At 48.7% G+C, this 27,609-nt stretch overlaps 1 protein-coding gene across 4 annotated transcripts in view; it reads left to right on the top strand.

Annotated features, from left to right (window-relative positions):
* The window catches only part of BBS2 (Bardet-Biedl syndrome 2), a 240,030-nt gene that overhangs the window by 148,698 nt on the left and 63,723 nt on the right, over positions 1-27,609 (top strand). For all 4 annotated transcript variants that reach the window (XM_063945436.1, XM_063945438.1, XM_063945435.1 and 1 more), the window contains exons 4-6: positions 11,192-11,317; positions 15,419-15,481; positions 26,856-26,933. In XM_063945436.1, coding sequence (XP_063801506.1) covers positions 11,192-11,317; positions 15,419-15,481; positions 26,856-26,933 — 267 coding nt within the window. The remainder of the gene's footprint in view (positions 1-11,191; positions 11,318-15,418; positions 15,482-26,855; positions 26,934-27,609) is intronic.

The raw sequence follows: 27,609 nt of genomic DNA on the forward strand, positions 1-27,609 counted from the left end.
CTTTAGTACTTCCCCATGGTACTAAATGGATTCCCAGTATCCCCTAGGACAGTGGTGGCCAACGCGTGGCTCTTGAGCCACATGCGGCTCTTTCTTCATTCAAGTGTGGCTCCCAACACTCAAAGTCACGTGACCACAAGAGATCTGTAAACTGCTGCACTCCAGCCAGACATGCAGCAGCACTACGTAGACTGAGAACTGAGGGAGCCAAATACACATGGGGGAGATATCTGGAGTGACACAAGAGGCTGCTGGCTGGAGTGACACATGGGAGAACTGAAGTGTATTATGTGACTCTGACTTTTCAATATATTTCATGCGGATCTGGCTTTTTCAATTATTTGATGTAGAAGTGGCTTTTTCATTGTATTTTATGTTGGATCTGGCTTTTTCAATGTATTTTATACCAGGGGCGTGGCCTAGTTGGCACAAGGTCACACCCCATTTTTGCAAGTGCGCCTTCGGCTCGAAGTCGGCTCTTTGATGTACCTAACAAGATTTCTTGGCTCTTTGTCTCTGACTAGTTGGCCACCCCTGCCCTGGGACATAAGAGAAAATAGGATTTTAATTACCTACCAGTAAATCCTTTTCTCGTAGTCCGTAGAGGATACTGGGCGCCCGCCTAGTGCTTCGTTCTTCCTACACTGTTACTTGGTTAAGTATTCTGGTTTATCAGCTGTTGCTGTTCCTGTTTCAAGATTGGTTAGCAAGGCTTTACTCTTGTTCTGTGTGTGCTGGGTCATAATCTCACCACTTTTCTTATCTATCATTCTCTCAAAGTATGTCCGTCTCAACTGGCACAGTTTCCTAGACTGAGTCTGGTAGGAGGGGCATAGAGGGAGGAGCCAGCACACACTATCAATCTCTTAAAGTGCCCATGGCTCCTAGTGGACCCGTCTATACCCCATGGTACTAAATGGATTCCCAGTATCCCTTACGGACTACGAGAAAAGGATTTACTGGTAGGTAATTAAAATCCTATTTTCTCATCACAGAAAAAGCTACAGGTCACATTTCCTGGCTCTAAGGAACTGGATGATCTCTTTAGAGAGCCATGGGCAACTCCGGATAAGAAATTCCAGGTATCAAAGAAATGGATGGCCACCTTCCCTTTTGCACAAGAGGGGCGCAAGGTCTGGGAACCTACCCCTGCTGTCGATGCATTAGTATCGCGTCTGTCAAATAAGACAGTACTGCTGGTTCCTGGGGCTACTGCCTTAAAGGAACCCACAGACAGGAAAATAGAAACTACTTTAAAATCTATTTATGTTGCAGCGGGGGCCTCCCAGAGGCCTGTTATTGCGTGTTGTTGGGTGACACATGCCATTTATATTTGGACCGGTAACATCCAAGAGAGCCTTGCTGGGGACAAGTTCCTAGCTGATATGGTGATACTAATACAGTACGTACAGGAGTCTGCCCGCTTCCTCTGTGATACCATCAAAGATATTGGGGTAATAAGTGCCCATACTGCTACCATAGCGGTTTCCGCACGCAGAGCGTTATGGTTACATCAGTGGCTGCCGGACGAGGAGTCAAAAAAGAGTGTGGAAGCCTTACCCTTCACAAGAGATTGGCTGTTCGGGGGTGAATTGGATACCTGGATTTCGAAGGCTACTGCTGGTAAGTCCACGTACCTCTCCCGGCTGCTCCACCAGCTAGAAGTTCCTACACTGGGCCGTCTCTGCAGTCCTTTCAGACGCCGTGCTTTAAAGGTAAGGCGCGAGGTGCCTCAAGTGTGGCACGAGGTTCAGGAGGTAAGTCTCGGAAACCTGCCACCTCCGCTTCCCGGGAACAGGGCGTCAGCTCTGTCTTCTCCAAACCCTCAGCATGACGGTGTCCCTCCACTCCAGGGGGACCTCAGGGTGGGAGCTCGTCTGAGATTCTTCAGCTCCATCTGGAGCAGCTCCTGCCAGGACGCCTGGGTAAAAGATCTGATCTCCCAAGGCTACAAGCTGGAATTCAAACGTCTTCCACCTCTCATGTTCTTCAAGTTGGGTTTACCAGCTTCAGAAACCATGCGCCTTACGTTGCAGGAGAACATTCAAAAGTTAGCTCAGACACAGGTCATTGTTCCTGTGCCACCTCAACAACAAGGCTAGGGATGCTACTCCAAGCCTTTTTGTGACACCAAAACCGGACGGTTCAGTGAGACCCATTTTGAACCTCAAATCGTTAAACCCATATCTGCAGGTTTTCCTTTTCAAAATGGAGTCTCTGAGAGCAGTGATCTCAGGTCTGGAGGAGGGATAGTTCTTGGTCTGCTTGGATATAAAGGATGCTTACCTCCATATACCGATATGGCCGCCTCATCAAGCTTACCTCAGGTTTGCTCTGCTGCAGGAACATTACCAGTTCCAGTCGCTGCCCTTCAGCCTATCCATGGCCCCAAGGGTTTTCACCAAAGTTATGGCGGAAATGATGTTCCAACTCACAATTGAAGGTGTGGACATTGTCCCCTACCTGGACAATCTGCTGATCAAAGCAAGATCGAAGGAAGTACTGCTGGACAGCTTCTCTGGCACTACATCCCTGCTATCAGGCCACGGGTGGATTCTGAACTTTCAAAAGTCCCACCTGGACCCAACCCAGCGTCTCAAGTTTCTTGGGATGATCCTGGACACAGTGGCTTACAAGGTCTTTCTCCCTACGGAAAAGGCAAACGCAATTCAGGAGTTCGTTCAGCCATTCTGCAGAAAGACCGGGTCTCGGTACATCTCTGCACCCATCTGTTGGGGAAGATGGTGGCCTCCTTCGAGGGCATTCAATTTGGCAGATTCCATACGAGGGTATTTCAACTGGATCTCCTGAAGAAATGGTCGGGTTCACATCTGCAGATGCACCAGGTCATACGTCTCTCACTGCAGGCCAGGATCTCCCTCCTGTGGTGGTTGCAATCCTCCAACCTCTTGAAGGGGCAGAGCTTCGGGATCCAGGATTGGATTAGCTTGACCACAGATGCCAGCCTTCGGGGCTGGGAAACGGTAACCCAGGGACAACCGTTCCAGGGCCGGTGGTCACTCCTCGAAAGCCGCCTCCCTATAAACATACTGGAACTCGGAGCGATCTACAATGCTCTGCTACAGGCAGCTCATCTGCTTCAAGGCCTGGCCATTCAGGTACAGTCGGACAACGCCACAGCTGTGGCTTACGTCAATCGGCAAGGTGGAACAAAGAGCAGGGCCTGCATGAGGGAGGTATCCAAGATTCTCAGCTGGGCCGAACAGAATGCAAGGGCGGTGTCGGCCATATTAATTCCAGGAGTCAATAACTGGGAAGAAGACTTCCTCAGCCGTCGCGACCTCCACCCAGGAGAGTGGGGTCTTCACCCTCAGGTGTTTCAACTGATAACAGATCTGTGGGGCTGCCCACAGATCCATCTGATGGCCTCTCGACTCAACAGCAAGCTTCAGTGTTATTGTTCCAGAACGAGGGACCCTCTGCCATCGGCAGTGGATGCACTGACGACACCAGCAGGTGTACTTGTTTCCTCCGATTCCGTTGCTCCCCAAGGTTCTAAAGCGAATCAAAAGAGAGGGAGATTAGGCGATTCTCATCGCCCCAGACTGGCCTCTGAGGGTTTGTTACGTCCCAGACTGGCTTCTGAGGGGTTGGTACGTGGATCTTCTGGAGATGGCCATAGAAGACCCCTGGCCCCTACCGCTAAGGGAAGATCTTCTTCAACAAGGACCGTTCGTCTACCCGGACTTACAGCGGCTTCGCTTGATGGCATGGCAGTTTAGCGGAACCTTCTAGCTGAGAAGGGCATCCCGGGAAAAGTTATTACCACCATGATTCAAGCCAGAAAACCGGTTACGTCGAAGCACTACCACCATATCTGGAAACGATACGTCTCCTGGTGTGAGGTCCGAAAATATCCTCCTGCAGATTTCAACCTGGGGCGCTTTCTTTGTTTCTTACAGGCTGGTGTGGATATGGGCTCCATAAAGGTTCAGATCTCAGCCTTGCCCTTTTTCTTTCTGAAAAAACTGGCAGCTTTGCCTGAAGTCCAGATATTCCTGCAGGGTGTCCTGCACATACAACCTCCTTTCTCTAACGTCCTAAGTGGATGCTGGGACTCCGTAAGGACCATGGGGAATAGCAGCTCCGCAGGAGACTGGGCACAACTATAAAGAAAGCTTTAGGTCTAACTGGTGTGCACTGGCTCCTCCCACTATGACCCTCCTCCAGACCTCAGTTAGAATCTTGTGCCCAGCTGAGCTGGATGCACACTAGGGGCTCTCCTGAGCTCCTAGAAAGAAAGTATATTTAGGTTTTTTATTTTACAGTGAGATCTGCTGGCAACAGACTCACTGCAGCGAGGGACTAAGGGGAGAAGAAGCAAACCTACCTAACAGGTGGTAGTTTGGGCTTCTTAGGCTACTGGACACCATTAGCTCCAGAGGGATCGACCGCAGGACCCGACCTTGGTGTTCGTTCCCGGAGCCGCGCCGCCGTCCCCCTTACAGAGCCAGAAGAAACGAAGAGGTCCGGAAAATCAGCGGCAGAAGACTTCGGTCTTCACCAAGGTAGCGCACAACACTGCAGCTGTGCGCCATTGCTCCTCATGTACACCTCACACTCCGGTCACTGATGGGTGCAGGGCGCTGGGGGGGGGGCGCCCTGAGGGCAATATATGACACCTTGGCTGGCAAATATACATCATATATAGTCCTAGAGGCTATATAGATGTAAAATTACCCCTGCCAGTATTACAGAAAAAGCGGGAGAAAGTCCGCCGATAAAGGGGCGGGGCCATCTCCCTCAGCACACTGGCGCCATTTTTCCCTCACAGCTCCGCTGGAAGGAAGCTCCCTGGCTCTCCCCTACAGTCTGAACACTACAGAAGGGTAAAAAAGAGAGGGGGGGCACTAAATTTAGGCGCAGTATAGATATATATATATATGATATATAAAAAAGCAGCTATAAGGGAAAACACTCATTTATAGTGGGATCCCTGTGTTATATAGCGCTCTGGTGTGTGCTGGCATACTCTCTCTCTGTCTCCCCAAAGGGCTTTGTGGGGTCCTGTCCTCTGTCAGAGCATTCCCTGTGTGTTTGCGGTGTGTCGGTACGGCTGTGTCGACATGTTTGATGAGGAGGCTTATGTGGAGGCGGAGCAAATGCCTGTAAACGTGATGTCACCCCCTGCGGGGTCGACACCTGAGTGGATGGTGCTGTGGAAGGAATTACGCGATAGTGTCGACTCCTTGCATAAAAGGTTTGACGACATACCTAATGTGGGACAGCCGGCTTCTCAGCCTGTGCCTGCCCAGGCGTCTCAAAAGTCATCAGGGGCTCTAAAACGCCCGCTACCTCAGATGACAGACACAGATGTCGACACGGATACTGACTCCAGTGTCGACGACGATGAGACTAATGTAACTTCCAGTAGGGCCACACGTTACATGATTGAGGCAATGAAAAATGTGTTGCACATTTCTGATGTTACCCCCGGTACCACAAAAAAGGGTATTATGTTTGGAGAGAAAAAACTACCAGTAGCTTTTCCTCCATCTGAAGAGTTAAATGAAGTGTGTGAAGAAGCGTGGGCTTCCCCTGATAAAAAGCTGGTAATTTCTAAGAGGTTACTGATGGCGTACCCTTTCCCGCCAGAGGATAGGTCACGCTGGGAAACATCCCCTAGAGTGGATAAAGCGCTCACACGCTTGTCAAAGAAGGTGGCACTACCGTCTCCGGATACGGCCGCCCTGAAGGAATCTGCTGATAGAAAGCAGGAGGCTATCCTGAAATCTATATATACACACACAGGTGTTATACTGAGACCGGCTATTGCTTCAGCCTGGATGTGCAGTGCTGCTGCTGCGTGGTCAGATTCCCTGTCAGAAAATATAGATACCCTAGACAGGGACACTATATTGCTAAACGTAGAGCATATAAAAGACGCACTTTTATACATGAGGAATGCACAGAGGGATATTTGCCGGCTGGCATCCAAAATTAGTGCAATGTCCATTTCTGCCAGGAGAGGGTTATGGACTCGGCAGTGGACAGGAGATGCAGATTCCAAACGACACATGGAAGTTCTGCCTTATAAGGGTGAGGAGTTGTTCGGGGATGGTCTCTCGGACCTCGTTTCCACAGCAACAGCTGGGAAGTCTACATTTTTACCCCATGTTCCCTCACAACCAAAGAAAGCACCGTATTATCAGGTACAGTCCTTTCGGCCCAATAGGGGCAAGCGGGTTAAAGGCGCGTCCTTTCTGCCCAGAGGCAGAGGTAGGGGAAAGAAGCTGCAGCATACAGCCAGTTCCCAGGAGCAAAAGTCCTCCCCCGCTTCATCTAAGTCCACAGCATGACGCTGGGGCTTCACAGGCGGAGCCAGGTACGGTGGGGGCCCGTCTCAAATATTTCAGCAATCAGTGGGCTCGCTCACGGGTGGATCCCTGGATCCTTCAAGTAGTATCTCAGGGGTACAAGCTGGAATTCGAGACGTCTCCCCCCCGCCGTTTCCTCAAATCTGCCTTGCCAACCACTCCCTCAGGCAGGGAGGCAGTGTTACAGGCAATTCACAAGCTGTATTCACAACAAGTGATAGTAAAGGTGCCCCTACTTCAACAAGGAAGGGGTTACTATTCCACAATGTTTGTGGTACCGAAACCGGACGGTTCGGTGAGACCCATTTTAAATTTGAAATCCTTGAACACATATATAAAAAAATTCAAGTTCAAGATGGAATCGCTCAGGGCGGTTATTGCAAGCCTGGACGAGGGAGATTACATGGTATCACTGGACATCAAGGATGCTTACCTGCATGTCCCCATTTACCATCCTCACCAGGAGTACCTCAGATTTGTGGTACAAGATTGTCATTACCAATTCCAGACGTTGCCGTTCGGTCTATCCACGGCTCCGAGGGTCTTTACCAAGGTAATGGCCGAAATGATGATACTCCTTCGAAAGAAGGGAGTTTTAATTATCCCGTACTTGGACGATCTCCTGATAAAGGCGAGGTCCAGAGAGCAGTTGTTGGTCGGGGTAGCACTATCTCGGGAAGTGCTACAACAGCACGGCTGGATTCTAAATATTCCAAAGTCACAGCTGGTCCCTTCGACATGTCTACTGTTCCTGGGGATGGTTCTGGACACAGAACAGAGAAAAGTGTTTCTCCCGGAGGAGAAGGCCAAGGAGCTGTCAACTCTAGTCAGAGGCCTCCTAAAACCAAAACAGGTGTCGGTGCATCACTGCACGCGGATCCTGGGAAAAATGGTAGCTTCCTACGAAGCGATTCCATTCGGCAGGTTTCATGCAAGAACCTTTCAGTGGGACCTGTTGGACAAGTGGTCCGGATCGCATCTTCAGATGCATCGTCTGATAACCCTGTCTCCAAGGACAAGGGTGTCTCTGCTGTGGTGGCTGCAGAGTGCTCATCTTCAAGAGGGCCGCAGATTCGGCATACAGGACTGGGTCCTGGTGACCACGGATGCCAGCCTTCGAGGCTGGGGAGCAGTCACACAGGGAAGAAACTTCCAAGGACTATGGTCAAGTCAGGAGACTTCCCTGCACATAAATATTCTGGAACTAAGGGCCATTTACAATACCCTAAGTCAGGCAAAACCCCTGCTTCAAAACCAACCGGTACTGATCCAGTCAGACAACATCATGGCGGTCGCCCATGTAAACCGACAGGGCGGCACGAGAAGCAGGACGGCGATGGCAGAAGCCACAAGGATTCTCCGATGGGCGGAAAATCACGTATTAGCACTGTCAGCAGTGTTCATTCCGGGAGTGGACAACTGGGAAGCAGACTTCCTCAGCAGGCACGACCTCCACCCGGGAGAGTGGGGACTTCATCCAGAAGTCTTCCAACTGATTATAAACCGTTGGGAAAGGCCACAGGTGGACATGATGGCGTCCCGCCTAAACAAAAAGCTAGAAAAGTATTGCGCCAGCTCAAGAGACCCGCAGGCGATAGCTGTGGACGCTCTAGTGACACCGTGGGTGTACCGGTCGGTTTATGTGTTCCCTCCTCTTCCTCTTATACCAAAGGTACTGAGGATAATAAGGAGAAGAGGAGTAAGAACTATACTCATTGTTCCGGATTGGCCAAGAAGAGCTTGGTACCCAGAACTTCAAGAAATGATCTCAGAGGACCCATGGCCTCTACCGCTCAGACAAGACCTGCTGCAGCAGGGGCCCTGTCTGTTCCAAGACTTACCGCGGCTGCGTTTGACGGCATGGCGGTTGAACACCGGATCCTGAAGGAAAAGGGCATTCCGGAGGAAGTCATTCCTACGCTGATTAAAGCTAGGAAAGAAGTAACCGCAAACCATTATCACCGCATATGGCGAAAATATGTTGCGTGGTGTGAGGCCAGGAAGGCCCCAACGGAAGAATTTCAGCTGGGCCGTTTCCTACACTTTCTACAGTCAGGGGTGACTATGGGCCTAAAATTGGGTTCCATTAAGGTCCAGATTTCGGCTCTATCGATTTTCTTCCAGAGAGAACTAGCTTCACTACCTGAAGTTCAGACTTTTGTTAAGGGAGTGCTGCATATTCAGCCCCCTTTTGTGCCTCCAGTGGCACCTTTGGGATCTCAACGTGGTGTTAGATTTCCTAAAGTCACATTGGTTTGAGCCACTTAAAACCGTGGATTTGAAATATCTCACGTGGAAAGTGGTCATGTTGTTGGCCTTGGCTTCGGCCAGGCGTGTATCAGAATTGGCGGCTTTGTCATGTAAAAGCCCTTATCTGATTTTCCATATGGATAGGGCAGAATTGAGGACTCGTCCCCAGTTTCTCCCTAAAGTGGTATCAGCGTTTCATCTGAACCAACCTATCGTGGTGCCTGCGGCTACTAAAGACTTGGAGGCTTCCAAGTTGTTGGACGTAGTCAGGGCCCTGAAAATATATGTTTCCAGGACAGCTGGAGTCAGAAAGACTGACTCGCTATTTATCCTGTATGCGCCCAACAAGTTGGGTGCACCTGCTTCAAAGCAGACTATTGCTCGCTGGATCTGTAGTACGATTCAGCTTGCACATTCTGCGGCTGGACTGCCGCATCCTAAATCAGTGAAAGCCCATTCCACGAGGAAGGTGGGCTCTTCTTGGGCGGCTGCCCGAGGGGTCTCGGCTCTTCAACTTTGCCGAGCAGCTACTTGGTCGGGGTCAAACACGTTTGCTAAATTCTACAAGTTTGACACCCTGGCTAAGGAGGACCTAGAGTTTGCCCATTCGGTGCTGCAGAGTCATCCGCACTCTCCCGCCCGTTTGGGAGCTTTGGTATAATCCCCATGGTCCTTAAGGAGTCCCGGCATCCACTTAGGACGTTAGAGAAAATAAGAATTTACTCACCGGTAATTCTATTTCTCGTAGTCCGTAGTGGATGCTGGGCGCCCATCCCAAGTGCGGATTGTCTGCAATACTTGTATATAGTTATTGCTTAACTAAAGGGTTATTGTTGAGCCATCTGTTGAGAGGCTCAGTTGTTATCATACTGTTAACTGGGTATTGTATCACGAGTTATACGGTGTGATTGGTGTGGCTGGTATGAGTCTTACCCGGGATTCAAAATCCTTCCTTCTTGTGTCAGCTCTTCCGGGCACAGTATCCTAACTGAAGTCTGGAGGAGGGTCATAGTGGGAGGAGCCAGTGCACACCAGTTAGACCTAAAGCTTTCTTTATAGTTGTGCCCAGTCTCCTGCGGAGCCGCTATTCCCCATGGTCCTTACGGAGTCCCAGCATCCACTACGGACTACGAGAAATAGAATTACCGGTGAGTAAATTCTTATTTTTGTGCCGCCCACGGCATCTTGGGATCTAAACGTGGTTTTGTCCTTTCTACAGTCCTCTTGGATGGAACCTCTGATGTTGGTGGAGGACAAATACCTTACGTGGAAGATGGTTCTGCTCCTAGCCTTGGCTTCCGCTAGGCGTGTCTCCGAACTTGGTGATTTGTCCTGTAAAAGTCCCTACTTGGTCTTTCATGTGGACAGAGTGGAACTCCGGACGCGACAACAGTTCCTACCTAAAGTGGTATCTGCATTCCACTTGAATCAGCCTATTGTGGTTTCCGGCAGCTTCAGCCTCTTCCTCAGTTCCTGAGTCATTGGATGTGGTGCCAGTCCTGAGAATGTATGTCAAGAGGATTGCTGCTGTCAGAAAATCTCATTCCTCTTTGTGCTGTATGATGCTCTCAAAAAGGGTCGTCCTGCTTCAAAGTAGTCCATTGCCCATTGGATTAGGCTTACTGTTCAACAGGCCTGCGCTTCTGCGGCCTTGCCTATTCCTCGGTCTATCACGGCCCACTCCACAAGGTTTGTGGGTTCCTCCTGGGCGGCTGCCCGGGGAATTTCAGCCCTACAACTGTCGGGCCGCCACCTGGTCAGGGACAAACACGTTTGTCAAATTTTACAGGTTTGATACCCTGGCTGCAGAGGATGTCCAGTTTGGACGTACAGTGTTGCAGGCGTCTTGGCACGTTCCCACCCTGTTTGGGAGCTTTGTGACGTCCTCATTGTATTAAGGTCCCCAGTATTCCTTATGGATGATAGAGAAACGAGGATTTTATTTACCTACCGGTAAATCCTTTTCTCGTAGTCCATAAGGGATACTGGGTGCCCGCCTCTGTGCTGCGACTTTCCTGCAAGGTTTTGTTCTTGTGTGAAGTTGTTTCAACAGCTGTTTCTGTTGTGTTTTGCTAGCTGTTGATAGCTCATTGTTTTGTTGTGTGCTGGCTCGTTAATCTCACCACTCATTGTTTGTCATGTATCCTCCTCTCAAGTATGTCCATCTCCTTCGGGCACAGTTGTCCTAGACTGAGCTGTAGGGGATGGCATAGAGGGGAGGAGCCAGCACATCCTGTGGAAGAAATGTAAAGTGCACCGGCTCCTTTGGACCCCATCTATACCCCATTGTACTAAGGTCCCCAGTATCCCTTATGGACTACGAGAAAAGGATTTACCGTAGGTAATTAAAATCCTCTTTTTTTTTTTTTTTTTTTTTTTTTTTTACTCCTAGAAATGATTGATTCCAGCTAGGAGCAATTATTTGCTGCACTTCAAATGTGGAGTAAGAAACCTGTGTGACACCACCCTTAGGCCTTTATTTCAGTATGGCTTCCTCTTATACTTGATCAGAGCTGTGGAAAATATTGGCATTACACACAGAAAAACAAAATAACAATATGTCATTTATAATGGAAATTTCCTCCCTTTTAAACATCATTTAGATTGTAGATGGAGCCAATGCTGTGGTTCTTGGGTCCTTAGGAGATATCAGTTCTCCCCTTGCGATCGTTGGTGGAAACTGTGCCTTGCAAGGATTCGACTGTAAAGGGAATGACATGTTTTGGACGGTGAGAAAAAAATAGCATTATAGGTTATTGTGATGATATTTTTTCGGGTGTGATACTGTTTGCCAGGGTTCAGGATGCCAGCGGTCAGAAGACCGACCGTGATGGAGAGAATCCCAACAGGGGCTAGGTAAGTGTACTTACCGTCCTCCAATAGCGTCCTAACCCTCCCTTCCTGCAGCCTAACCCTCCCATCACCGCAGCCTAACTAACCCGGGAGTGCCTAATATTTAAAAAAACAGCAAATTATATTTACTATAATATTTTTTCTTTGAAATATTTCATGGCAGCCCTTACTATGGGTAAACATCCCCTTCTCCTTAATTAGACAGGAGGTTTTTCTCAGGATCCGCCCACCTTGGGTATATAGCTGTACTCCTCCCCTTCCTCCTTGTCTTTGGCCGTCTCCGTATAAGAGATTCTAGAAAAAAAAACACTGACAACATGGAGGGCAATTCATGGGCTGCCATGAAGTATTTCAAAGAAAAGGAATTGTCGTAAGTATAATCTGCTGTTTTCTTTTTCCTACTGCATTGCAGCCCTACTATGGGATATACCAAAGCCTAAACATGGGAGGGACAGCAATAATCACAATCCACAACTTAGTAATCATGCTTAAGTAATTTTTATTCATACCAAGAACTTGGTCTCCAAAGTGAGCATTAGCAATATCTAGAGCATACTGTTTAGAAAAAGTATGCATCGATGACCATTTGGCAGCCGCACAGGTATCCTTGATCGACACCTGCGCCTTCTTAGCCCATGAAACTGAAACTGCCCTTGTTTAGCGTGCCTTGATACCATCTGGAATCTTACGACCATTCTTCTGGTACACTAATGAAATCACTTCCTTTATCCATCTTGTGATGGTCTATTTCGTTGGTGCACAACCTCTACATGCTCCTGCTGGTATGATAAAGAGATTCTTTGTCCTTCTGAACTTCTTCATCCTCTCTAAATATATTGATATTGCTCTTACAAGATCCAACATATGTAACTCTTCTTCTTTCTCACTAGCTGGTTGAGAGAAGAATGATGGCAGGACTATTTCCTGATTAATATGAAAGGTTGACACTACCTTCGGTAGAAAAGATGTGTTCATTCTCAGAACAACCTTATCTGGAAAGATCCTTAAATACGGTTCTTCTGCCCACAATGCTTGCAATTCACTGACACTCCTCGCAGAAGTAATAGCCCTGAGAAACACAACCATCCAAGTTAATAGTTTCACATTAATTTTTTCCAATGGCTCAAAAGGATGCTTCATTAAAGTGTTAAGAACGAAGGGGGTCATTCTGACCCGATTGCATGCTGCAGTTTATTGCAGCGGTGCGATCGGGTCAAAACTGCGCATGCTAGACGGCTGGAGGCCATCGATGCACTACGATCGTCTCTGCCTGATTGACGTTTGGCCACTGTTTCATGGGAGCAGTCTGGCCAACGCAGGCGTGGCTGGACCATGCGGGGGGTGAGCTGCAGCAGCTGCGTGACGCTAAAGTTGCGCTGGCCGGGAGCTACTCCTAAAGTGCAAAAGCATCGCCCGCTGTGCGATGCTTTTGCACTTCTGCGGGGGCCGGCACTTCTGCGGGGCGGGATAGTCCTGTGCTGGGCATCCCCCGCATGTCTAGGGTCATGATCGTAAAGGGCTACGATCAACTCAGAATCACCCCCTAAAGTCAAGTCCCATAATGGTAACACTGAACTAAAACGAGGACTTATTCTTCTTATTGCCTGGCAGAACTTCTTTACCAACTCATCCTCTGATAAGTGTTCTGCTGGACAGAAAATTAAGGCCACTATTTGAACCTTGATTGTAGATCCTGCCAAACCTTTAGCAAACCCATCATGCAGAAATTGGAGGACCTGTGGTATCTCAGCTTTCATTACATTGAACATATCATTTGCCCAGGCAACAAAAGTTTTCTATATTCTGTAATACTGTATACTGGATTTTAGAAGACACCTTCTTTCTGGCCTGGATAAGAAGCTGGACTATTGAATCAGATAATCCTTTCTTCCTCAATAACTCCCTCTCAATCTCCAAGCGGTCAAATGAAGCTTTTGCGGATCCATATACCTCAGGGGACCCTGGTGCAACAACCCCAGCTCTATTGGTAATGTCCACAGTTTCCCGACTGCCATTCTCAGTAATGATTGGAACCAAAATCTTCTTGGCCAATAGGGAAGAATTGCAACAACTTCCACTCCTTCTTCCCTGATCTTCTTCAGGGTGCGGGTAATCAGGGCAAAAGGTGGGAACACGTACCCCATCTTTACAACCATTCTGAGAGAGTGCATCTACACCCCTTGTTGAGGTAGATGATACCTGGAAAAGATTTGGGCTACCTTTGCATTCTGACATGTTGCCATGAGATCTATCTTTGGCTACCCAAATCTTCTCACTACTTCCTGGAAAACTTTCGTATTCCGCTCCCATTCTCCAGGAAGAACTTGCTTCCTGCTTAGATAATCTGCCAGCACATTATCTTTGCCAGGGAGATGTAAAGCAGTTAGAGATTCCAGATTTTTTTTGCATCCATTCCATGAACTCTATTAACTCACTGGATGCATCAGCAACAGGTACAGATTCTTTAGTGCAATCATTACACAAATTCTCATCGCCTGAAAATGGTTGATCACATGCAGGAAAAATCCTAGACCGATTCTTTTTCTTGCAACTCCTCTTCTTTGCTCCAGAAATAGGCACACTAGAATACAATCAATGAACTAATCAGAACCCTAACTAATCTAACATGTATAATGAGTAATCAGCCCTCTGAAAGCTCTTCCATCATGATTCCGGTAAACAGAGGGCTCCAAAGCTGCTCCACACTTCCCGGTGTGCGGCGCCATCTTTATTAGCCCTTTGCGCTTTGATCCAGCTGGGCACATACGCAGTGGGCCGCCGCAATGCTACCTGGGATTAAACACGTCACTGGCACTTTCGGCGGGTGTCACCCACCCAGAAGCCGCAGGAACCCGGCAATACAGTGGCGGTGAACACCGGGCCACTGACCACCCGTTCACTGCCATACCAGTGCACCATGCGACCGCGTCTAGCCTCTCCCTGGGGCGCCACCACAGAGTGCAGCTTCACTGCGGCCATTCTGGGAAAAACATGAGGTAAGCCCTATAAAAACAACAACCTCACACTGTTAGTAGAAGGAGACAGGAAAAAAAAGACGAGGAAGGGAAGGAGTTCAGCTATATACCCAAGGTGGGGGGATCCTGAGAAAAAAAACTCCTGTCTAATTAAGGAGAAGGGGATGTTAACCCATAGTAAGGGCTGCCATGAAGTAGGAAAAAGAAAATCTTTTTCTATTTGTGCCTAAACTATTGCCTCATTTATGGTCTAAATTAATTATGAGAGTTATTTGACATGTGTCACTTTGATTAAAGCTTTTACGTTACATTGGTTACGAAATGTGCTTCCCTGCCCACAGTAAATACCGTTTAGACATGTAAACTGCTTTACAGTACATGTAGGAAGAGAACTGAAATCTGCCATCTCGGAGATGTGCAAAACCCAAGCGTGCATCATCCCTTAAACTGCCCCCTCTCTACCCATTTATCTCATTTGACAGTGAAAATCAAATTTTTCTCAGTTTGCAAATCAGTAATTTTTGGATAAAATCTAAAAGTTCCAGCTTAAATGTGGGTTGTAAATGACCTCCTATATTTTTCATTCATGCAGTGTGGGCCATGGTGATATAAAGCTTCCAATATGAGTTTGGCACTTTATATAAAGATTGTGCTTTTCCCCTTCTACTGTATATCCCTGTCCTTCAGGGAACCTGGTCCCATAGGCAACATTAAACTATATGGGACAGATTCGCATTGGCAGTATTGTTGATGGTGGCCGATGGTTCTCGATTTCTGCGTATGCATCACACTTATGAGAATGCATATGCAAATTTGCAATTGCATCGGTGGACGTCTTTTCCTTTCTGGGCGGCTCCTCGCATGCATTATTTAGCAGAAGCAGGATTGAGAAAATCGCAGTTTCTATCTCAATAGCGATCCAATCTGAATTAGGCCCACTGTACATCTACAGTTTATACAATTTTGTGCTTTGTGTGCGGTAACAATCTGTTTTCTGTTTAGGTCACAGGAGACAATGTGCGCTCACTAGCATTATGTGATTTTGATGGAGATGGGAAAAAAGAGGTAAGTCTCTTGTAGAGTGCTGTACGCAGCGTCTCTCTTAGATACCGGGCTTCAAAGTTATTGTGTGTTACGTTGAGCCAGTATTCATGATTTATTTTAACACAATGCATGTCAGTAGCTGTTTACTTTTTGCTTGGCTGTAATATTTTGTAATGAATTACTGTAACCTTTTAATACGTATATAATATTGAAAATTAGGTTTTCTGCAACAGGGAATACATCAGGGTGTAGAATTGGATCTTGATCCGAGGCACCAACAGGCTCAATCTTTGACTGTTCCCAGGATGCATTGCACCGCCTCCTCTAAAACCCCGCCTCCAGGCACTGGATCTCAGTTTGTAAGTTGGTGCCTGCAGAGCAGGTCACTAACAGGTGGGGCTGCGCTAGGCAGCCCTGAAAAGAGCTTTTTTAAGAAGACTTCAAGGGCCGCAGCACTGTTTGTCAGTCTGACATTCTGTGCTGCGGCTCCATCACCTCCCCAGCAGCGCTACATACTCCCGCGGCCGCACATCAGGGAGGAGGTAAGAGGGTCCCCCAGGTGGGACCCGCCGGTAAATCGCGGTCCCGGGAGATGGACTGCACAGGGACCCCACTATATCCACCAGGGCAAGGGAGCACAGGTCGGATTTCCTAAAATCCGTTTTATATAGGCTCCACAGTACCTAGTGGTGAGTACCAGCATAGGGGATAAGGCGCTGACCTGTAGCCCCTCCCCCAGCTCCGGGCGCCATCTACTGCTGGTGTTCCCGCCCTCGAGCTGCATTTCACTCTTCCTTACTCCCTGACAGAGATTTTGGCGCCATCTTCACTACTAGCTGGGCTGATCTCCGGGACTACAGGGCTCTGTCTCCTCTGTATGTAGTTTTACTAGTCCAGTGCAGTTTTATTGTTTATCTGTAATAACTTCTGCATTGTACTTGTGACTGAGTGTGTCTGTAGCTGTTGTGTGGGTTTCACTCTCGTGTATCATACATATTGCTATCACTATTTTCTGTACCCTGAGGGGCTAGGTGCGTCAGGGTCCAATATATATAATATATATATCTAGACAGAATATACGATTTGGTATTTTTTACTGTGTGATTCAGTCACCTCATACCGCTTAAATCCTCTGTTTGTGTCCTGTGTTTACTGTCACATAACACAGGGGGTTATTTGCAGGTATTGTGTTTGTCTGGCTATATTGTACTGTCGCGCTCTAAGGCTACATTCCCTATAATGTCTGACACACAGGGTGGGAAATCCGCGGACGCTTCTGCATCCTGCAGTGCTGGCACCATGGATTTACCTGAGGGGGGAGCGTTAGCTGCTGGTTCAGGCGCTGGGTGCCATACACCTCCCAGTCAACCCACAGCACCTGTGGCCAATCAGGACCCACCTTGGTCAGCGTTCTCAAGTATGCTGAATACGCTTGTAACACGTCATTCGGCCCCTGTGGGACCTCGTGTGCCATTACAGCTACATATTGTCCCTGTAGTTAATCTGCCCTGGACGGACACTCTGTCTACCCAGTTACAACAATTGAATCAATCTTTGGTTAGACACAAGTCTACCCCACGCCCCCCTGGGGCCAAGGGGTCATCTAAGCGGGCCATTTCTTCCTCACAATTCACTAATATTTTGGATAATTATTCCGATGAGGATGGGGAATATACTGATCCATCAGACACTGATACAGTTGCTTCTGTTGAGGAATCTACAACCCAGGTTGATGTTCCTGACCTAGTGGAGGCTATTAAGCTGATTCTACAAATAGATGATGACATCGAGCCTACTACTGCACCTAAGAAACTTGATAAATTCAAACGTCAGAAGGTTGCTAAAGTAGTCTAACCACATTCTGTCCATTTAATTGACATACGTCAGGAATCCTGGCCATCTCCAGGAAAGACGTTTTCCCTGTCTAAAAAGATGCTAGCTCGTTATCCTATCCCTGCGGAGTTGAGTAACAAGTGGGAAATTCCACCATGGGTGGACTCTCATGTCGCTCGTCTTGTGGTGTCATCTACTCTGCCTGTCACCACTGTCACCTCACTGAAGGAACCAACGGATAAGCGTGTGGAGGGTTGCTTGAAGTCTATTTACTCCCTTACTGGTGCTGTACATAGACCCACTATGGCAGCCTCCTGGGCTGCGAAAGGAATTGAAGCATGGGTTCCGGCAATTGAGGATGAGCTACCTCAGGATTTTTCTGACACTGCCAGACAATATTTGTCTTACATTACCATAGCCTCCCACAATATTCAGGTAGCGACCTCTACGTCTATCCTGGCTCACCGAATTGTGTGGTTGGGGTCCTGGAAGGTAGACCTGGACTTCAAAAAGACCTTGGAGGTGCTCCCTTTTAAGGGAGACATCCTATTTGGGGAGGATCTGAAGAAGATTGTGACTGACTTGGTGACTGCCAAGACTGCGTTTCTCCCAAGTACCAATCCTTCTGCTCTGAAGGCTAAGAGTACCACTTTTCGTTCTTTTCGACCTCCAGGAAAAGCAAAAGGTCAGGCGTACCCGAGACAGGCTCGTGCTTCCAAAACCACTAAGCCCAAATCTAAACAATCCTGGGCTGCCTGTCGGCCTGCTTCCAAACAAGACAAGCCTGCTGAATGATGGGGTGGGCCTCCGCCTGGGGGACCCCAGGGTGGGAGGCCGACTTCTGCAGTTCGCCTAGGCCTGGTTAATGACCACTTTGGACACCTGGGTGCGGGAAGTTGTCTCTCACGGGTATGCAGTCTCTTTCAAGAGACGTCCCCCTCGCCAGTTCTGCCCGACGGTTATCCCTTCGGATCCGTTAAAAGCGCAAGCTCTACACTTGGTTGTACAATCCCTCCTGGACACAGGAGTGATAGTGCCGGTACCTCTGTCTCAGAGAGGCAGGGGATACTATTCGACCCTGTTTTTAGTTCCGAAGCCAAATGGGTCCTTCCGGCCTATAATCAACCTCAAATCATTGAACAAATTTGTGAGAGTATCCAAATTCCATATGGAAACTCTGCGCTCCATTGTGCTGGCCATGGAACCCGAAGACTATATGGTATCCCTGGACATACAGGATGCTTACCTGCACATACCTATTGCCATGTCGCATCAGCAATATTTGCGGTTTGCTATTGGCAACCTGCATTATCAATTCCGGGCCTTGCCTTTTGGATTGACCACGGCCCCTCGGATATTCACCAAGGTCACGGCCGTAATGACGGCCCTTCGACGCCATCAGGGAAACAGGATTTTGCTGTATCTGGACGACTTGCTGATCCTGGCGAACTTCCAAGAGGTTCTTCGCAATCATCTGGAACTAACTGTCCAATTTCTGCAAGCCCGTGGGTGGCTCATCAACTGGAAAAAGTCCTCGCTGGTCTCTGCTCGGAGCATGGTGCACCTGGGGGCAGTACTGGACACACACAGCCAACGATTGTTTTTGTCTCCAGAGAAAGTCCTAAAAACTTCAGGACAGGATCAGATATTTCCTCTCTCGCCCAAGAGTGTCGATACACTCGATGATGCAAGTACTAGGCCTCATGGTGTCAGCTTTCGACATGGTAGAGTATGCTCAATTTCATTCCCGCCCTTTGCAGAGGTTAATCATTTCTAAGTGGGGCGGCCTGCCTCATTGGATCAGGTCTCAAATTATCTCCTTTACTCCGTAGGTTCGTCTGTCACTGAGCTGGTGGCTACAGGACCAACAGTTGAGCATGGGCCGTCACTTCTGGATTTCAAACTGGGTCCTCCTGACAACGGATGCCAGCCTGCGGGGTTGGGGTGCTGTGTTGGAGCAACACTCTCTCCAGGGTTGATGGACCAGGGAGGAATCTCTCCTCCTGATAAACATTCCGGATTTGCGGGCAGTGTTCAATGCATTGACACTGGCCCTGCATCTAGTGCAGAACAAGCCCGTTCAAGTACAATCAGACAACGCCACCACGGTGATGTGCATGAATCATCAAGGCGGCACTCGAAGCTGCATGGCAATGCTGAAAGTATCAAATATCCTACGTTTGGGCGGAACGCCATTTGCCAGCAATATCGGCAGTGTTTTTCCCGGAGTCCTCTGCTGGGAAGCGGACTTCCTCAGTCGTCAGGATGTTCACGCCGGAGAGTGGAGTCTTCATCCGGAGGTCTTTCAACTACTTGTGGACAAGTGGGGCCTACCAGATGTAGACCTGATAGCGTCTCGACACAATCACAAGGTTCCGGTCTTCGGATCAAGGACGAGGGATTCTCAAGCAGCGTTCGTGGACGCACTGGCAATTCCATGGAACTTTCGGCTGCCATGCGTGTTCCGCCCAGTGTCACACCTGCCCAGGGTACTACGGAAGTTCAAGCAAGAAAGAGGAATGCTACTTCTAGTCGCTCCAGCGAGGCCCAGATGGCATTGGTTCTCAGACCTGCAGGGTCTATCGATAGAGCGTCCTCTTCTGTTTCCTCAACGCCCAGACCTCCTCGTTCAGGGCCCTTGTGTCTATCCGGACCTGGCCAGACAGGCTTTGACGGCGTGGCTCTTGAAGCTTCACTCCCGAGGGCCATAGGATTCTCTGATGCGGTTATTAAAACTATGTTGAAGGCCTGCAAACCGGCTTCTGCACGGATTTATTACAGGGTCTGGAACTCTTACTTCACATGGTGTGCTGCTAAGAACTATGATGCCTATTTGTTCAGAACTTCCAGGCTTTTGGCTTTTCTGCAACAAGGCCTACATTTAGGCCTTCGTCTGGCCTCCCTCAAGGTTCATATAGCTGCCTTAGCGGTGTGGTTTCAGAAGAAAGTTGCATCTATTCCTGACGTTCATGCTTTCACTCAGGATGTTTTATGGATTCAGCCTCCCTATGTCCCTCCTATGGCTCCATGAGATCTGTCTGTTGTCTTAAATTCCCTACAAGAGTCTCCATTTGAACCTCTTGAGTCTGTGGATCTTAAATGTCTTACGCATGTTTTTACTGGCTATTGCCTCTGCTAGTAGGGTGTTGGACTTAGGCGCTTTGTCCTGTTGTCCACCCTTTCTTATTTTTCACCGTGACGGGCAGTTCTTCGAACTCGCCCTGGTTATCTACCTAAGGTGGTATCATCTTTTCGTCTTAACCATTAGATTGTGGTTCCGGCCTTTATCTCTTCTGGTTTGTCCTCCAAAAAGCGGCCTTTGGATGTGGTATGGGCTCTCCATATTTACATAGAGAGGACTGCCTCCCTCAGGAGGTCAGATACCCTTTATACTTTTTGGTTTTCACAAACGCGGCTGGCCTGCGAATAAACAAACCTTGGCCAGATGGATTAGAATGGTGATTGCACAAGCCTATGCACAGGCTGGTCTTCCAGCTCCTGCTGCTATTAAAGCCCATTCTACTCGGTCTGTTGGACCTTCTTGGGCGGCCTGCCGGGGCGCGTCCCTGGAACAATTGTGCAAGGCAGCTACGTGGTCCTCAGTGAACACGGTCATCAGGTTCTATTCCTTTGATACTTCCGCCTCCCAGGATGCTTCCTTTGGACGCCGGGTTCTTTTGCCCGCTACGGTGCGTCCCCTCCCATGAGGAACTGCTTTAGGACATCCCCGATGTATTCCCTGTGGAATCCCAGTGTACCCTGCTGCAGAAAAGGAGATTTATGGTAGACTTACCATGGTTGAATCTTTCTGCGAGGTACACTGGATTCCACAGGGTGCCCACCCTGACGCACTTAGCTTCTTTGGGTTTGTATGGCATTAGCCGCTAGTCCCTTCTCCTGTCCTGAGAATGTGGTTCCATGTGACTAACATCTACCGTATCTTTTACCTGCTACTGCATTGGACTGGTTAACGAAACTTAGATCCAGTGCCTGGAGGTGGGGTTATAGAGGAGGCGGTGCAATTCATCCTGGAAACAGTCAAGGCTTTAGCCTGTTGGTGCCTCTGATCAAGATCCAACTCTGCACTCCGATGTCTTCCCTGTGTACCTCGCAGAAAGAGATTTAACCATGGCAAGTCTACCGTAAATCTCCTTTTCTATTACGTCCTAGAGGATGCTGGGGTCTACATTAGTACCATGGGGTATAGACGGGTCCACCAGGAACCATTGGCACTTTAAGAGTTTGAGAGTGAGGGCTGGCTCCTCCCTCTATGCCCCTCCTACCAGACTCACTTTAGAAAGTGTGCCCGGAGGAGCCGGTCACAGCTAGGGGAGCTCTACAGAGCTTTTCTAGTAAAGTTTATATTTAGAGTTTATTTTTTTACAAGAGGCTACTGGCAACAGCCTGCCTGCAACGAGGGACTGAGGGGGGGAGCAGTGTCCGCCCTGCGGGGTCTGAGCCACTGTCTCCGTTGACTGGACATTGTGCTCCAGAGGGGATAGATCGCACCCCGCCACAGGGGAACGCTCACCCCAGCAGCAGGCCGCCACCCCCTTGCAGAGCTGAAGTGTGGCGAGTAAGTCACCGTCCCCCCTAACAAGTGGGGGGTCGGTGTGAAGATGGCGGCTTCAGGGTAGGAGCGCAGTATTAACTACGCTCCCGGACGGCTCAGTGGTACTTCAGTGCGGTGCTGTTAGGGGCGCCCTGAGCCAGCACCTGACCCTACACTGACCAAATACGCCTGTCGGGGTCTGCAGATCTCAGCCAGCACAAAATCCTCAGGCCAGTATAATCTCAGAAGAGCGGGAAAACAGCGCCATTAAGGGAGCGGAGCTTCTCAGAGCGGACCCAGCAGCGTTTCAGCGCCATTTTCCTGCCTGCAGTCAGATGCAAGTGGAAGATCAGTCCCTCCAGTGCAATTCCAGCTATCTGTACGGTACCAGGGGTTTGTAGAAGGGAGGGGAGGCTGTGTCACCTATTAAGGGACACAGTCAGCGCTGGTTTAGGGTCTCCCTATACCTATAATAGCGCTGTGTGTGGGTTGGCTCCAATCTCTGTGTGTCTCTCTGCCGTTCTTGGGGGGGGGGGGGGGGGGGAAATCTCTGTCTGCCCAGTACCCTGTGTGTATGTGGGGTGATTGGTGTGTATTTGCAAACATGTCTAGAGACTCTGTTTCATATGCTGCAGAGGATTTATCTTCTCAGGAAGATCCCATCCTATGTAATCAGGATTGCACTGTGGTAGCGCAGATCCCAGCTAGAGAACCGGAATGGTTAGCCTCTCTTAAGGGGACTATTTCTCAGATTTCTGAAAGGGTTGCTAGAACTGAGCATGCCACTCAGGTACTGCAATCCTCTATGGCTGTATGGTCTGATACTACTTCCTCAGGGTCCCCTGCGGTACATTCTCACAAACGTGCACTTGCCAAAATTATGCAGGATGACACGGACACCGATTCTGACAATGCAGACGGTGACGGGGATGTGTCGAGAGGGACAGCATCGCTTGCTAAGGGGGTGCAGTTGATGATTGAGGCCTTACGGGATGTGTTGCACTTTTCTGACACAACTCCTGAGCAGGTTGAGGAGGCCTTTTTCACGGACAGTAAAAAGTCCCCCCTCACCTTCCCAGCATCTAAGAAATTAAATGCTATCTTTGAAAAAACCTGGGAAAATCTGGAGAAAAAAATTCCAGATCCCTAAGAGGGTCTTGGTTGCTTTTCCCTTCCCAGAGGAAGATAGAAAGAAGTGGGAGTCTCCGCCGATAGTTGACGCCTCTGTCTCCTTTTCTCCCCTCAGCTGTACCGGCTAAGAAGAAGCCTTTTACAGCATCCACGTCACAATCCTTTCGGCCTGCGAGGCCTAGAAAGAACAAACCTTCTCACACCTTCTTCAAAGGTGCTCGTGCTAAAGGAAAAATGCCTGCTCCCGCAGGTTCCCAAGACCAGAAGCCTGCTTCTGGTACCCAAAAATCCTCCGCATGACGGTGGACAGCAACAGCCTGGAGGAAGGTAAGGTGGGAGCAAGACTCCGGCATTTCAGCCACGTTTGGATGTCGTCTGGCCTGCACCCTTGGGTACAGGATATAGTGTCCAGGGGGTACAGGCTGGAGTTTCGAACTCTCTCACCTCACCGTTTCTTCAAACTAGGCTTGCCAGCTCTGCCGGCAGGCAGAACAATTCTTCTGGAAGCTATCCGAAAATTGATAGTGTCCGAGGTCATTGTTCCAGTTCCGCCTCATCAGTGGAACAAGGGTTACTATTCTAACCTTTTTGTGGTACCGAAGCCGGATGGTTCGGTACGGCCAATTCTGAACTTAAAATCTTTGAACCCTTATCTCAGGGAGTTCAAGTTCAAGATGGAGTTTCTGAGAGCTGTCACCTCAGGACTGACGAAGGGGGAGTTTCTGGTGTCCCTGGACATCAAGGATGCATACCTCCACATTCCCATTTGGTCGCCGCATCAGGCATATCTCAGGTTTGCACTGTTAGACGACCACCATCAGTTTCAGGCGCTGCCGTTCGGCCTCTCCACAGCACCGAGGGTCTTCACCAAGGTGATGGCAGAGATGATGGTTCTCCTCCGCAAGCAAGGGGTGAACATAATTCCATATCTGGACGATCTCCTGATCAAGGCGTCGTCCAGGGAGAAGTTGTTAAGATCCATTGCTCTCAAGACACAACTGCTCAAGGAGCACGGTTGGATCCTAAACCTTCCGAAATCTCATCTGGATTGCCTCCTACGAGGCTCTGCAGTACGGAAGGTTTTATGCTCGATCCTTTCAGCTGGATCTCTTGGACCAGTGGTCGGGATCTCACCTACATATGCACCAGAGGATACGTCTGTCACCAAAAGCCATGATTTCGCTCCTCTGGTTGCAATGACTACCACACCTTCTGGAAGGCCGAAGGTTCGGAGTTCAGGACTGGATCCTTCTAACCACGGATGCAAGTCTAAGAGGTTGGGGAGCAGTCGCTCAGGGGGAAACCTTCCAAGGAAGGTGGTCGAATCAAGAATCCCTTCTCCCTATAAACATCCTGGAGCTAAGGGACGTATACAATGGCCTTGTGCAAGCAGCACACCTTCTTCAGGATCGGGCTGTTCAGGTGTAGTCGGACAACGTGACCACAGTGGCCTACATAAACCGACAAGGCGGAACGAAGAGCAGGGCTCTTATGTCAGAGGTGTCAAGAATCCTCCTCTGGGCAGAAAGGCACGCAGTGGCGATGTCCGCAATCTTCATTCCGGGAGTAGACAACTGGGAAGCGGACTTCCTCAGCAGATACGATCTCCATCCAGGAGAGTGGGGCCTCCATCCGGAGGTGTTCGAGGAGGTAACCGGTTGGTGAGGGGTTCCTCACATAGACATGATGGCCTCCCGCCTCAACAAGAAGCTGCTGAGGTACTGTTCCAGGTCGAGAGACCCGTAGGCAGTGGCGGTGGACGCACTGGTAACACCGTGGGTGTTCACGTCAGTGTATGTGTTTCCTCCACTTCCTCTGATACCAAAGGTTCTTCAACTGGTAAGAAGAACAGGTTCTGGCAATCCTCATTGCACTGGACTGGCCAAGGAGGGCTTGGTACACGGATCTGCTGGATCTTCTGCTGGAAGATCCAAGGCCCTTACCTCTTCGGGAGGATCTGCTACTGCAGGGGCCGTTTGCTTATCAAGACTTACCACGGCTACGTTTGACGGCATGGCGGTTGAACGCCAGATCTTAGCTCGGAAGGGTATCCCGAGTGAGGTTATTCCTAACCTGATACAGGCTAGGAAGGGGGCAATATCTAAACATTACCATCGAATTTGGAAAAAATATGTTTCTTGGTGTGAATCCAAGAAATTTCTTGCGGTGGAGTTTCAACTTGGACGTGTGGATATGGGCCTGAGATTGGGCTCCCTCAAGGTCCAGATCTCGGCTTTGTCCATTTTCTTCCAAAAACAATTGGCTGTCCTCCCTGAGGTTCAGACCTTTTTGAAAGGGGTTCTGCACATTCAGCCTCCCTTTGTGGCGCCAACGGCACCCTGGGATCTTGATGTGGTGTTGCAGTTTCTGCAATCAGCTTGGTTTGAGCCTCTACAGGAGGCTGACATCAAATTTCTCACGTGGAAGGCGGTCACTTTGTTGGCCTTGTCTTCTGCTCGACACGTGTCAGAATTGGGGGCTTTGTCTTGTAAAAGTCCCTATCTGATCTTCTATGAAGATAGGGCGGAACTTAGGACTCGTCCGCAGTTCCTACCTAAGGTTGTATCGGCTTTCCATATCAACCAACCTATTGTGGTGCCAGTGGATACTGACTCCTCAATTGCTTCAAAGGCCTTGGATGTTGTGAGGGCTTTGAAGATTTATGTGAAGAGGACGGCTCGTCATAGAAAATCTGACTCTCTGTTTGTACTCTATGATCCCAAGATATTGGGTGTCCTGCTTCTAAGCAGTTGATTTCGCGCTGGATCAGGTTTGCTGTGTCCAAAATCTGTAAAGGCCCACTTTACTCGTAAGGTGGGCTCTTCATGGGCGGCTGCCCGGGGTGTCTCGGCTGTACAGCTTTGCCGAGTGGCTACTTGGTCTGGGTCGAGTTTTACAAGTTCGATACTTTGGTCTCTGATGACCTCAAGTTTGGTCAAGCAGTCTTGCAGGAGCCTCCGCGCTCTCCCTCCCGTTCTGGGAGCTTTGGTACATCCCCATGGTACTAATATGGACCCCAGCATCCCCTAGGACGTAAGAGAAAATAGGATTTGAATGACCTACCGGTAAATCCTTTTCTCGCAGTCCGTAGAGGATGCTGGTCGCCTGCCCAGCGCTTCGTTTTCCTGCATTGGTTTTATAGTTCAGTACTGCCTGGTTCCTAGGTAAGTTCTGCGTTATTTACTGTTTCAGTACTGTTTCAGCTGTTGCTGAGTTTTCCGGCATGTTGGCCGGATTTGCTTGTTGTGTGAGCTGGTATGAATTTCGCCACTATCAGTGTAATTCCTTCTATCGAAGTATGTCGTCTCCTCGGCCACAGTTTCTGGACTGAGTCTGGTGGGAGGGGCATAGAGGGAGGAGCCAGCCCACACTATTAAACTCTTAAAGTGCCAATGGCTCCTGGTGGACCCGTCTATACCCCATGGTACCAATATGGACTCCAGCATCCTCTACAGACTACGAGAAAAGGATTTACCGGTAAGTAATTAAAATCCTATTTTTAAACTGGTTGGATTGGCCCCATATATATAAGAAGCAAAAATCAATTCTTTATGGAGCAGGAACTCCTTTCCTGTGCTGCTACTTCCAGCACAATTTTTCAAACTGAAGGGATGGGGATGACGTGAAGGGGGAGGAGCCAGGTGTGCATAAATGTATTTATTTTTACATTGGGCTACCTCCGGTCTGCATCCTTCACACCCCAGATGTCTAAATTCTCCAGTGTCCCCTAGTAGATGAAAGAGAAATTACAGTAAGGAGCTGATTGGTTGGTGCTTTATCACCGTGCAATTTATCACTATCCAAAGCTTGATAAATCTGGGCTTGCATTCCATATGCGTGTATCATTTAATGTACATGTTTATACATTACCTATTACAGCTCCTTGTTGGATCTGAAGACTTTGACATTAGAGTTTTTAAAGAAGATGAGATAGTTGCTGAAATTACAGAGACGGAGGTAAGACTGGATTATTTGTGGCTTCCTTGTATATGCTTTTGTAATATCCATATGTAGGACTTGTAATATCCATATGTAGGCCTTGTCACTACACATAGAAAAAATGGGGATGCAGGTGCACTATGCAATCATTACTACTGAAAATGTAAATAAATATTACAATTAAACATTACATAAGAGTTTGTTAGCATAACTTTGGCCAAAGATATGGGCTTGCCCACCAATGTCCAGGTCACCTCTTTATTGGGCAAGTCCTTAACATTCTAGGGGTTCACGTGTGGGCCACAGGGCACCCCCAAACCAGACCAGCCAAAACCCCCACAGGGCATCACAAAAATGAAAAATAACATGGTGTTGGAGCTCACATTTTATTCAGCATGTGAGAGGTGTAAAGCAATAGAAACTGACTAGCACCACCGTTGTGACTCCACATATAATAAGTGCAAATTATAAGTAGGCCTTAGAGCTGGCACCACTACAAGAATTAGACTAACAGTTTGGGCACCTCAGTAGTAACTAATATATGATATTACTGTATACCCTATACAGTAAATTGATCACAATATGAAATTACACCTCTATTGTATTGGTTTATATTTTACTTATTATCAATAGTTTTTTTTTATATTTTGAAATTTTCAATCACTGCAGTTGATGTATGGTCTTCTCTGCAGAG

This window comes from Pseudophryne corroboree, chromosome 11, assembly GCF_028390025.1.
Source record: "Pseudophryne corroboree isolate aPseCor3 chromosome 11, aPseCor3.hap2, whole genome shotgun sequence".
Taxonomy (NCBI): domain Eukaryota; kingdom Metazoa; phylum Chordata; class Amphibia; order Anura; family Myobatrachidae; genus Pseudophryne; species Pseudophryne corroboree.